Raw genomic sequence first — 13,898 nt, 5'->3', positions numbered from 1 at the left:
TGTACAGAAGCGATCCCCATCATCTCGCACTGTTATGGAATTGTTAACTGCCCTGTGCCAGAACCATAGTGTGAATTGCCTTTAGCAGGATAACTTCACACAGTGCAGTCTATACTAATTTGTGTTTCAAAAGTTGTACAGGCTCCAGGGAAACCCACACAATATTAGGCAGGTATACCAGTTTTTCTGGCATTTCAGTATATATTTAAATTCAAATGAAGTTCTGTGATATGTGGTATTTATATTTGTTAAATTGCCTGCTCCCCATTCATTGCATCTTGACTGAGAAAAATTTTTTCTGTGTACACCCCCTTTGCTGGCTTCAGATACGATCATGGTAGCAGAAAGATACCATAATGATGAGAAAGAAAGATTTAAAAATCTTAAAGAAATTGTTTTAAACAGTTTTATTGAAAGTGCAATGATTCATCTAAGGAAAAAAAAAAGTCACAAAAAGATATTTTTTCCTCAAGGCAGAAAATGTTAAAGTGTTTGGCAGAGTAAGAAATGAGGTTTTTCTCTTTACTTACGAAAATGTTTTGAGGTCTGCCATACTCAATGAACATTCTAGAACACCATGGGTAGAGATACAGGGGGCGGGGGGGAATTGCCCCTACCCCAACGTCAAAGGTAGAGTCGACTAATCTAATGTATACATGTATATATAAATTGACATTTTCGTGCCCCCAGACTTCCAAGTCTATCTCCACCTATGTAAAACATTAATGATGTGTGGTGAGATTCGATTTGTATTTTATCTCACAGATGGCGGCACTAAAGCCGACGCCATTGGATTGTCACGCGGGAAATCGCAAGAGAAGCGATCGAACCATCAAGAGCTTAACATCGGCTTTAGTGCCGCCATCTGTGAGATAAAATACAAATCGAATCTCACCACATGGTCAAAAGAGGGTGACATTAGATTTCAATCTCCGTCGTAATTTCACTTGGACTTTCCTACTGGCTAATGTTTCCACACCCATCATTGGGGCAGACTTTCTGTTCAACTTTGATCTTGTTCCGGATCTCCGACGATGATGTTTGCTGGATAGGACAACAAAACTCAATACTGACTGTGATCTTCACATTGCAGAAGTTCACTCAATCAAACTCATCGAAGGTGACACCATCTACCACAGCCTTCTCAGCAAGTTTCCCGACATCATCAAACCACCACAACCAGGACAACCTGTGAAACACTCTGTCGTGCATCATATCGAGACTGTTGGTCCACCTGTGCATGCCAAACCAAGACGTCTGGCTCCTGATCGATTGAAAATCGTGAAGCAAGAATTTCAGCAGATGCTTGACCTCGGCCATTTACGACCATCTAACAGCTGCTATGCATCACCTCTGCACTTGGTCCCGAAAAAGGACAGTGATGAATGGCGTCCAGTTGGTGATTACCGAGCTTTAAATGCACAGACTGTGAAAGACCGGTACAGTGTTCCAAATGTTCTGGACTTTACATCTGAATTGCATGGTAGTAAAATCTTTTCCCATATAGATCTCATTAGGGCCTATCATCAGATTCCTATACATCCGGAAGATGTCCATAAAAGTGCTATTATCACACCGTTTGGGTTATTCGAGAGCACTCGAATGCAATTTGGCCTTTGCAACGCTGCAGCCACATTCCAAAGGTTTATTGACGAGGTCACTCGTGGACTTCCATTTGTATATGCCTTTGTTGATGACATACTGGTAGCCTCGAAATCACCAGAAGAGCACATCGAACATCTAAGGTTGTTATTCGAACGTCTGCAAATATATGGCCTCAGCATCAAGCCCTCTAAATGTGTATTTGGTGGTTCATCAATTGAATTTTTGGGTTACCAAGTTTCTGGATCTGGCATCGAGCCTTTAACAGATCGTGTTGATTGCATCCTGAACTTTCCTAAGCCAAACACCATCACTCAATTACGACGTTTTCTTGGTCTCTTCAACTTTTATCGTCGTTTTGTGCCCAGAGCTGCACACATCTTAACACCTCTACACAAGTTTTTGGAGGGAATAAAAAACAAAAAGAAATCCAAAAGAGCTACTCAAACCAAGCCAGCTGATATCCTTCAGTGGACTGATCCAGCCGAGCAAGCATTCATCGATGCGAAGCAAGCTTTAGCGGGTGCAACATTACTTCACCATCCAATTCCTGGTGCCAAGCTAAGTCTATGGGTTGACGCCAGTGATTTAGCAGTCGGTGGTTCGCTAATGCAATCAAATGGAAAAGGATGGGAACCCATTGCATTCCTGTCCATGAAACTGACAAAGAGTCAACAGAAGTTCTCCACTTACGACCGAGAACTGTTAGCAATGTACACTGCTGTCAAAAGATTCCGGCACATGCTAGACGGCCGTGAGTTCATAATTTTCACCGATCAGAAACCTCTCGTCTTCGCCTTCAAGCAAAATCCTGATAAATGCAGCCCACGTCAATGGCGACACCTCGACTTCATCTCGCAATTCAGCACTGATGTTCGTCATACTAAAGGTGCAGATAATGTGGTAGCTGACGCTCTTTCAAGAATAGAAATCAACTCGATTTCCAAATCACCATTCCTGGATTTTGACCTTTTTGCAACTGCTCAACGAGAGGATCCTGAATTAAAACAGTTACAGCAAGACAACTCTAATTCACTGACTTTCAAGTCAATGCCAAGTCCATTTACCGCAACAGAACTGGTGTGTGATGTGTCTACAGGCTCACCAAGACCATTTGTTCCAGCGAGCTTCCGCAAGACTATTTTTCATCATTTCCACAATCTTGCTCATGCAGGTGTAACATCATCTACTCAGCTAATATCTGCAAGATACGTTTGGCCTAACATGAGAAGGAACATCAAAGATTGGGTAAAGTGTTGCAATGAGTGCCAACGCTCAAAGGTTCATAAGCATACCAAAACACCTTTAGGCACCTTTGCAACACCCAATGCAAGATTTTCTCATATTCATATCGATCTGGTTGGACCTCTGCCTCCTTCAGAAGGAAAGACATACTGCTTAACAGTAATTGATCGCTACACCAGATGGCCGGAAGTCATACCTGTAGCAGACATCACAGCAGACACAGTTTGTCGTGCCTTGTTCGATGGTTGGATTTGCCGTTATGGATGTCCATCAACCATAACAACCGATCAAGGACGACAGTTCGAATCATCACTCTTCAGAGAACTGATCAACCTGCTTGGCACTAGCAGGATTCGTACCACTGCTTACCATCCACAGGCCAATGGCATGGTCGAACGGTTTCACCGTGTCTTAAAAAGCTCATTGAAGGCACATGAGAATCCAAAGTGGACCGTCACATTGCCAGCCATCTTACTTGGTCTCAGGGCAGCCGTCAAGCCGGATATCAAAGCCTCTAGTGCAGAGTTAGTTTTTGGTACATCTTTGAGATTACCTGCAGATCTCTGCACGGATACACCCGGTCAGCTCTCATCAACATACACATATGTACAACAGCTCAGAGAGCGTATGAATAGCATCAAACCATGCAAAACATCAGCTCATGGTCAATCCAAAATTTATGTGCATCCTCAACTGCAAACTTGCTCACATGTGTTTCTTCGAATTGACAAGATCACACCACCTTTGACACAACCATATACTGGACCCCATGAAGTGATTTCTCGTAATAAAAAAAATATCACTTTAAATGTAAATGGGAGAAAGACCTGTGTTTCACTTGACAGAGTGAAACCCGCATTTATCTTTAACGATGTCTGTGTGGAACTTGACAAAAACAAGCTCGAAGAAAAGAAAAATGACACTGTGCCAGTACAACCATATGTCACTAGGTCTGGCAGAAAAGTCAAATTCAGTCCTAGGTTGATAACCGAAATTAATTTTGTTTCGAATTGTGCATCATAATATTTTTTTGCATCATATAATTCTACATTTCATTGATTTTTTTTGCATCTTGTATTTCATGCATCTCATTTATATTATGCATCTGATATATATTTTGTACAGCTTATTGAATTTTCTGCATTTAATTGTACATTTTGCATCATATTTTTTTTAAGTGTATACTTATTGCACATGATTTCCTGCATCATTGTATTATGTCTTGCACATCTATTATTCTGCATCTTATGAATAATTTTTTGTATCTCATTTATCGTTCTCTCACCATGTTCCTTCACTGGGGGGAAACTCATGTGGTGAGATTCGATTTGTATTTTATCTCACAGATGGCGGCACTAAAGCCGACGCCATTGGATTGTCACGCGGGAAATCGCAAGAGAAGCGATCGAACCATCAAGAGCTTAACATGTCGCTCCGTAGATTTTTTATTTCGTCTTATGTTTCGTGTTGTAGATGAACTCACATTCTTGTATTATCGTAATGTTAGGGAATTTAGATCTTATATCATGTCAACTAAGGGATATTTAAATATGGCACAAAGGAATTAATTTATTCCAAAAATTCTTATTTTCTTAAAGTAATATAATAAATTGATGATTTTCAACTTTGTTTCATAATCTTTCTTTTTGCAGATACATCTCAAAAATTTATCCAGTTCTTTAGAGCTGCACTTGATTAGTATGCGAGATGCATATGCTGATGCTTATAGAAAACCTGATGAGCAAGACGTTAGTATTTTATTTTACATCAAAGCTTTTCAAAAATATAAAAAGTCAATAAAGGCTACTCCCTCTAAAACCAGGCACATGATTGTGTTAGAAAAATATTATCTTGCAGAACAATTACTATATATCTAGCTTTTTTTTTTTAAATTAACATTCACCAAAGGACTCCCTAATAAAAAATGGAAAGACAGACACCCACTGAGCTGTGATAGTCACTTGAATAGAAGTGGAAAGTTACACCAACATTATAATAAGTTAGAATGTCAAATTGACTTATGAAAACTTTTTATAAAATGATTGTCTTGAAGCTAAATTTTACACCATGTTAGTCATTACAGAACTACAATAGCCTTGAATGTTTGGGGTTCTAATTAATTTGAGGTGCTGAAGCTTCTTCAATTTCTTTCTCAAGACTTTTTCTGCTTCCATCCACAGGCGGATTTATGGCCTTGCCACCTGTGAGCCATTCACGTTTTGTTACTTTTTTCCCATTCTAATTCAATATTCTTGACCATCAATTACTCAAATTTGTCGCCCTTTTGAACTTTCTGCCCTGGGCAATAGCCTGCTTAGCTCACTCTAAATACGCCTCTGCTCCCACCCCTTCCCCAAGAATGTAATTTCTTAAAGTTCCCCCCTCAATTAAGAAAAGGCCCCCTTAATATGAGTAATGGGCCCCTTGTTTTGAAAAAGTTAGAATAATAAAAACTAAAGTTTAAAAAAAAAAATTTCTAGTGCAAAGGTTAATTGTAAGAGAAAATCTGAATACAGTGAAAGCCCTCTTAACTTTTACTCCTCTTTTATAGCCAAAAAATAGTTAAGTTTTTTTAAAAAATTCTTCAATAATGTCTTTTCCAGAAGCAGTCACCCTCTTTTATGGATGGTTTTTTTTTGGGTCCCGCCGGTGTCCACAAAAGAGGGGTTTCACTGTAGGATCCTTTTTTTGGTCACATTCTTTCAGTTGCGAGTTGGTGTTTTAGCTGAAAGGAAAATTAAAAGATATTTTGGAAAGTGGCTGAAAAAGGAAGGTAATTTTGACTAATTTTTAATGGTTTTTTTGAGATGTGTTTTTATTTTAAAAAAATTTCCTTCAATAATATATTTCATTTTGCACTAAAGTGCCATAATTTCGTTTCATTATTTTTGAATACTTTATCCATTGTGGTTCAAAGTTAAGGTGGCCCATTTTAGAGAATAATTTAGATATTTTTCTATCATGGGTCATATGGGGTTATTGCCACTTCCAACCCTGCCAGAGAGATTTTGTCATCTGTAAACAATCTAATTGCTGTTGCCAGGGCATTAAACATATCTCCTCTTGAAAGAACTTTTTCTGGCCTGATATCAAGATTGTGGATATTAACAATAATAAAAGACTAATAAATATTTATGTATATACAAAAGAAAAAATTCCTGCAATGGGGACTTCTCAAATACTTTAATATTTTAAGAAAAGAAGAAAACATTAAAGCTTTAGAAACAGCACAAACAAGAGCTGAACTGTAAAATTAGAAAACAAACAATTAGAACATCTTTGTTGGATGGCTGACTGGCAAAGGAAGGACTGTCACCAGTGCCGTCTTAACGCATGGGCCCACCCGGGCACGGCCCGGGGGCCTCAGGAGATGAGGGGCCCTTACAAACATGAGATCCGGCTGAAATTTTCTAGAATTTACAAGGTAGGGCCTCAGAAAAACCACTTGGCCCGGGGGCCCATGATGCTCTTAAGATGGCCCTGACTGTCACACCCTCTTGCAGTGTGTATGAATTATTAGCTTTTACTAATATTTTGTTTTAGCCATTTCAGTCACCTTTGTCACACTACAATCATTTTATGCATGTAAGGGCTGATTACTGGGATCTATAATTTATACACGATTATGAATGAAAGGATGACGTTATTCTCCGCTACCATACAAAGGTTTTTAACAACTGGCTTGTTGCGAAGATATATATTGGAAAAAGAGAAAATTCAACTGTCTTTGCGGGGAGTCGAACCCACATCCTTTCACTTTCTGGGTGAATGCCCTAGACCACTAGACTACCTTTGAATGGTTTTTCTTTCATATCTCTCACTGAATGGTTAGTATTATAATTGCTCTCTGTAAGAACTTTCTGCAACAATGAGAAATTTTGGATTCTGTGTATAACTTTATTAACTAAGATACTTTACATGGAAAAATATATATTCAGGCCACTTTTATGCACATTGGTTGCTAGTCGCATGTGATTTTTGTCTCTACAAAAAAATCTGCATACCTCTAGTTTGCAAATGTGATAAATTTATATTTCAATCTTTTTTCTTTCACCATGAGATGGTTATGTCACTAATTATTGCTAAAAAAAATCTCAATATCCATTGATTGTTTTGAGCAGTGTATTTTCATTCACAAAAATCTTTATATTTTTCTGGGTCTTTCTGTTGGGCTCATTAGAGACAGGGAAACAACACTTCCTAATGGAAAGTTAGGGGAGCATATAAAATGATTAAATTTCGCATCTTGGTAACTATATCCTCTAGTAAAATAAATGATAAATCTAAAATGGGTACAATAAAATGGTCACATAATAAGGTATGTATGCAGTATTTACCTGTCAAGATCATATGAGCAACAGTATCAAGGGCCCTGGGACAGGCTGGAAGCACCAGCCTATCTTCTCAAATATTTTACTTTCAAAAATCATAATACCAGATTTCATTATCATGAGGGGTCCCAATGTTTGAGAGGCCTTGGTTACACAGGTAGATTGTAAAGAGGAAGATTACAGGTAATATATAGTGCAGAGAAATTTTGAGTTAAAAAGTAATGTTTTAAATTAAAGGAAATTGGATTGAAATTGCATTTAAGATACTTTCTTGGAAAATTTTATATTTTTTCGCAAAAAAATTTTAAATTTTGATTGGTTTGGAGAACGCGGGCCCCCATATGCTCCCTTCCTGCATATGCTTCTGCACATAACAGCAAAATGTTATTTTTCATACAATTTGGATTTGGTTAGTTCTACACTGCTCAAAACAATTAGGGGAGCACATGGTTTTAACAAAATTACGCAAAGATGTATACCGATAAGTAACATAAAATGAATCATCCATAATTTAAAGCCTAGCAGGAAACGGAAGAAGAAAACTTCATATGCAAATCAAAGTTCATGACGTCAAAAACCAGAAAAAGGAGATAAGGGCAGAAATCGGGATGTTGCAGAAACGTCTGTTTTACTGCCGTAACTGTGAAATTCGATTGCGCAGTATTTTTTTTGAGAAGGTGACTTGAGGATGTCTCAACAACGTGATTTACCGGAATCCATGGCATGGCGTGTTATAGACAGACTGGAATCCGGGCAAACACAACGTAGTGTCGCGGACGCTGTTGGAGTCGCCAGAAGTGTTGTTGCAAGGCTGTGGAATCGATTCCAAGAAACAGGAAATGTTAGACGTCGACCAGGGCAAGGTCGGCCACGCGCCACTACAGCAACTGATGACCGGTATGTACGGTTAACAGCCGTCGAAACAGAACAGAGAATGCTACGCATCTGCAAAGACAGTTGCTCTTGGCAACAGGACGAAGGGTGTCCAGCCAAACAGTCGTAATCGGCTTCATGAGGGAGGGCTCTATGCACGTAGGCCAATGGGCTGCATTCCGTTGACCCCACGCCACCGTGCGACCCGAAGAAATATGGGCTGCTGAACATCGAGATTGGGAGCAACATGATTGGAGCCAAGTGCTGTTTACAGACGAGTCCCGATTCAGTCTGGAGTGTGACACCCGACGTGTTCTGGTATGGAGGGACAGGGGCACTCGAAATAACCCCGCATTTGTTCGTGAAAGGTCACAATACAGACGAGCTGGTTGGATGGTATGGGGTGGAATCAGCATAGGCGGACGTACGGACCTGCATATCATTCGGAATGGCACTTTGACGGCCCGAAGGTATGCAGACGAGATACTGCGACCTCATGTCATCCCTTACGCTGGAGCCATTGGAGATTCCTTCGTTTTCCAGGATGATAATGCCCGACCGCATAGAGTTCGTCTGGTGGAGAACATGCTTGAAGCTGAAACAATACAGCGTATGGAATGGGCAGCGTGCTCTCCTGACCTGAATCCAATTGTTTTTTGGACGACGCATTGCTGCGCGACCAAGGCCGCCTGTTACTGTCCGAGACTTGCAGATTGCACTTCTTGAGGAGTGGAACAGTATTCCCCAAAGTCTGATCGATAACCTCATCGCATCCATGGCAAACAGGTGTGCAGCAGTCTTAGCTGTTCGAGGAGACCACACGCCCTATTAAAACTCATGCATCATGTCTAAACAGTACTTTTTTTTATCGTTTACATGTAACCAAATTGTTGCCCTAAATCATCTTTTCATGTTTTTTCCATATTTTCAAAGAATTAAAGCTTAATTCCAAATTTTTTTACGTCTTTTTTCTGTATTGCGCATTGATACGCGTGTACTATCCATTGTATGCCAATACGTGGCTGCCTCGCACGGTTTTCTTCACTTTTTTGCTTGCTCCCCTAATTGTTTTGAGCAGTGTATATAAAACATAATCTTTGTCCAAATGCTTGTATGTTCAAATAAATGAGCATTTGTGCACATATTTATACATTTATTTAATAATAATCTTTTGTTTGAAGATAAATGGACTTTTTCTTTGACTATTTTGGACACTCTTTTGATTCTCTCTCTTTTTCCCCCAGAATGAAGAACATTGTGATGAACAAAGCTGCAAATCATAAATGAAGATACTTCATAGTTATTCACCATGTGTCATATTTATTGTTTTTGCTCATTTTATATATATATTAGTTTTTACTAATTTAAATAAAATTTTCTGGCATTTTTTTTTTTACTAAGAATAACCTTGAATTTGTTTTGGACATAGTTTTTGAATGTGAGCTAGTTATAATAAAGTCTCCCCCCCCCCAAAGATGAATTAAAACATCCTTCTTTAACCATTTAACCTCATTGACAACATATCTTGCCTCCTTAAAAGCCTCTTATTTTCACAAGCCCAGATCTTTTGTAAAGTTGATTTTTCAATGGAACACCTTCCCTTATACCCCTTAGTTTGCACCTGCTGAAAATCAGAAAAACGTGTACTTCATTAAAAAAATTATGCTATTTTGGAGAGGGTTGGTGTAATTACTGCTGTGCCACTTAAAGGGTTAAACTGAGTACAACTCCCGGGTCATCACCATTATGGACAATTTAAAAAAGTATGGCAACATCACGCAGTGTTCTTCAATCTTTTTACAGCTGTGGAAATGTGAGAAATGATTTACCCACCGGAAAAAATAAATAAATAGGTAAAATAAAAATAAATACAGTGAAACCTTATTTTAACAATATTTGGTATAATAATAAATCCCTGTATTGAAAAATGATTGATAAATCCCTCTTGTTTAGAAATGCCTATAGTCTAATGTTAAATTTCTCTTGATACAATGATATACTTTGATATGATAAACCTCTCTATAACAATATTTGATGACATTTCGAAACCGCTGCAACACACTATATTTCAATTTATATTTCACTCAAAATCATCTTTGATACATTTTTAAATTCCTCATCAGTGTTTGTTCTTTGAAGGTTTAATAACATAAGTATTGCTGTGAAGCTACTTTCTGTGTAGTACACAGAAGTACTATGTAAATAAATCACTTTATGGTGTGAAACAAGTAATTGAATTTTATTAATCAATTATATCTTTTTTTCCCAAATAAACCACATAAATTTGGTGGCGACTAATGAGAATTTGCCTCTTAATAAAACAATATCCTCTCTACAACTATATTTTTCTGGGTCCGCAGAGTATCATTATATCAAGGTTTCACTGTAAATAATAGAAATAATATATAAATAGTCAAACTAATTTATGGACTGACAAAAATAAACAAATGGGAAAAATAATTTTAGGACCGACAAAAAAAACAAGTAAATAGGAGAGGAGAAATGGTAAATAAATAAGAGAAATAACTTGTGGGCCTGCAAAAAATAAATTAGAGAAAAAAATTGCAGACTGGCTAAAAATACAATAGACTCTTGATAATCTGGCATGTCCAGTAATCCAGCGTTTTTGTGCAAGTTCTTTTGTTGCATCACTAGACCACTTTTTTACAGAAACACATTATGTGTATAAACATGTTCCACAAATACGCGAACAAGATAAAAACATGAAAGCAAGTATTAAAAAAAACAATGCAGAGTGTGTAGCCTCAAGGGGGACTATATAATATATGCTCATTTTATAAATACAGCATCTTATTTATTAGGGTTGTTGGCTCCTTTTGGATATGGAGAAATAAAAAACATCACTGTCACCACATGTCTCTGCATCAATCTGCTGCATAGAGGAAATGTTTGCAGTCAAAACATTAACCCTCATTCAAAAAAATTAAACTATCAAAAAGTTGAGAAAGACGGGAAGTTGGTTGACCTTGCCAAGGAATATGTCTCAATGCAACCTGTTTCTCCCCCCAATGGAATAATACAGTTAACCAGGTATAATTGCTTCTTTTGTTTGGTACCAAAAAATAAGTGTATAGACTCATTATGAAAACTCATTTCAGTAAATTTATAAAATATATTCTAAATTCCTTTTTTAAGTCCAATTCATTTTTGGCATTATAGGACATTTTGTTTAAAAAAATCTGACGCACAGTGGTTTAAATAATTTTAATGAATTGTTTTCTGAAGACCATCCAGTAATCCGGCATTTATCCAGCATAACCCTGGTCTGATATGTGCCAGATTACTGAGAGTCTATGTAAATATTATTAGCGGACCTGCTGAGGGCTAAGACAAAAATAAAAGCCAATATAAAGATGGTACAATATTTAAAAATGAATGTAAAATTATATGTAGCAGCTATAAATGAATTGGCCAAAATATTTCATGGACCGGCTGGAAATTTTCATATGGACTGGCACTGGTCCATAGACCAGTGATTGAAGAACACTGTTCTAGAGGTCACCCTTACAATTAAGCAACTAATATATTTATTTATTTAATAATTCAAAACAGCACACATGAATACATGAATACAAATATACAAAATAAAATAAAGACAGAACAAAAGACAAAACATACTATGCAGCTCTTAGGGACCCATTTGGTCCGTCCTAGAGCTTAATAAATATTATATATAATGAACGGCACGCTCGATTTACATTTATCTCTTTTTTTTTTTTATTATAGATATTTCAAATTTTTCCTTGGTTACCTATTTATATTTTCAATAAACCTTTCAAAATTCATTATAGAGTTTGAGAATGTGAAAATTTCTTTCTTGAGATGTTTATTTATTCTAAGGTCTGATAATTTTTTTCCGAATTTGTTACAAATAGTTGGTCCTAGGTAATTTATACTTTTTTGAACAAGGTATTTATTTGTTTTTGGAGTTAATTACAAGAAGTTGTATCTATTTGAGGTTCTATCATTATTAGTTTTAAGAAATAAATTATGGTTTTTAGTCATAAAAATTATCATTTTATACACATAAATTTGTCTTAGATCAAGTATTAAAATTTCTGATTTCAGTAGATCTGGATTATTAAATAACATTACCTTACATTTTATGCGATTATAGATGTTATTTAAGTTCTTAATATTATCGTGATAGGCACCTCCCCACACTGTAATAGCATAAGTTACTCTTGATTGGATCCAGGCGTAGAAAAGTAGAAAATTGTTTTAAGGAGTTCCGGACGTACAATGTTTCTTAATCTATATAAAGCTGCAATTTGTTTTCTTATCGTATTACAAACATTGTTAGAATGGCTATTCCATTTTAGGTCGTCTTGTATAACTACACCTAAATAACTATATTCTCTTACTCTTTCTATGTGACTGCAAGAACAGATTTGGGAGGGGTATTTACAAACGTGTAGTCTTAGTGATATTGGAGTTTCTGGTTTAATATCTCTAATTTTTAGACAGATGAATTTTGTTTTTTCTACGTTTGGAAGTAATTTATTTTTTGTTAGCCATGTGTTAATCTGTCTAAGGTCATCTTCAACTTCAGTTATCAAATGAGAAATATTTTTACCTTCCACATATAATACGGTGTCATCCGCGAAAGACACTATTCTACCATGCAATTATAGAAGGCATAATTCATTTATATATATCAGAAAAAGTGTGGGGCCAAGTACTGTTCCCTGAGGTATTCCTTTTTTTATTTCAAGGTAATCACTTTTTTTCATTTTATATATGGACTGCCTGTATTCGTCCATAACAGTACATCTCGAACCACCGCAATAGTTCACCACGAATTCCGGCATTCTCCATCTTATGTAATAACAGAGATGGATCTACATTATCAAAAGCTCTTTTTAAATCAATAAAAACTGCTATTGAATAATTATTGTTGTTGAAGCTCTGGTTTAGGTATTCATTCACTTTTGTGATTGCCATTTCAGTGCTTTTTCCTGTTTGAAAACCGTATTGATTCTCAGCAAAAAAGTTTATACGTTTCAAGTAACTAATCAATTTTGTTTTCATACTTTTCTTAACTATTTTTGAAAAAACCGGGAGTGCTGATATAGGTCTATAATTTGCTAAAAGGTTTTTATCACCTTTTTTAAAAATTGGGTACACGATGGAAACTTTGAGTTCGGGATAGAAAATTCCTTTTATTAGTGAAATATTTATTAGGTATAGTAACAAGTCATTATGATATCTGGCTATGATTTTGATCATTTTTACTGTTATACCATCATATCCTGTCGCTTTATGGCCATTTAGTTCAGATATTATCTTGTGTAAATCATTGTTTCCAATGCCAGATATCATCATTGAAGATATCGATGCATTGCTATCACAGTTTCAAGAAGCACTTATATTGCCTGATGCTGCTAAACTCGGATAATTGGCACCAGAATTGAAACTAAAACATCTACTTTCAAATATACAGGCTAATACTAAATTGTTTCTCAAGCAGACTATCTCTGCAACCATTGATTTTATAAACATATAGTAATTTCAGTTACAAAATTTTTCAAATGGCCTGCAGTTTTTTTTACTTGACTGTCATAAATGTTTTAGAGAGTTATACAATTCCCGAAAATCCAGCATTCTATAAGACACCCAATTTTTTCATTGCAAAAACATATACCAACATGCAGACAAGACAAAAACAAAGTAAAACAAAATAAATAAACTTATTTTACATACTATGTGGCCACAAGAAACAATATATTATAGCCCCCCACCCAAAGATCTTATCTGTAAGGAGTGTTGGCTCCTTGCTGATGTGGAGGAGTAAGTAGTCTATGACATGGAGGAAAACAATAATAT

General features: G+C 36.5%; 1 protein-coding gene across 2 annotated transcripts in view; it reads left to right on the top strand.

Moving 5' to 3' along the window:
* Positions 1-9,531, top strand: part of LOC149080575 (nuclear pore membrane glycoprotein 210-like) — a 158,571-nt gene extending 149,040 nt beyond the window's left edge. For both annotated transcript variants that reach the window (XM_089239711.1, XM_089239712.1), the window contains 2 exons: positions 4,500-4,595; positions 9,296-9,531. In XM_089239711.1, the coding sequence (XP_089095837.1) occupies positions 4,500-4,595; positions 9,296-9,334 (135 nt within the window). In that variant the 3' untranslated portion in view covers positions 9,335-9,531. The remainder of the gene's footprint in view (positions 1-4,499; positions 4,596-9,295) is intronic.
* Positions 9,532-13,898: the final 4,367 nt, after the last annotated feature.

The sequence above is a fragment of the Pholcus phalangioides genome, unplaced genomic scaffold (assembly GCF_987345545.1).
Source record: "Pholcus phalangioides strain wild (caught in Gottingen) unplaced genomic scaffold, Ppha-v1.0 ptg000011l_1, whole genome shotgun sequence".
Classification (NCBI taxonomy): Eukaryota; Metazoa; Arthropoda; class Arachnida; order Araneae; family Pholcidae; genus Pholcus; species Pholcus phalangioides.
This window is presented reverse-complemented; position numbering and strand designations above follow the sequence as displayed.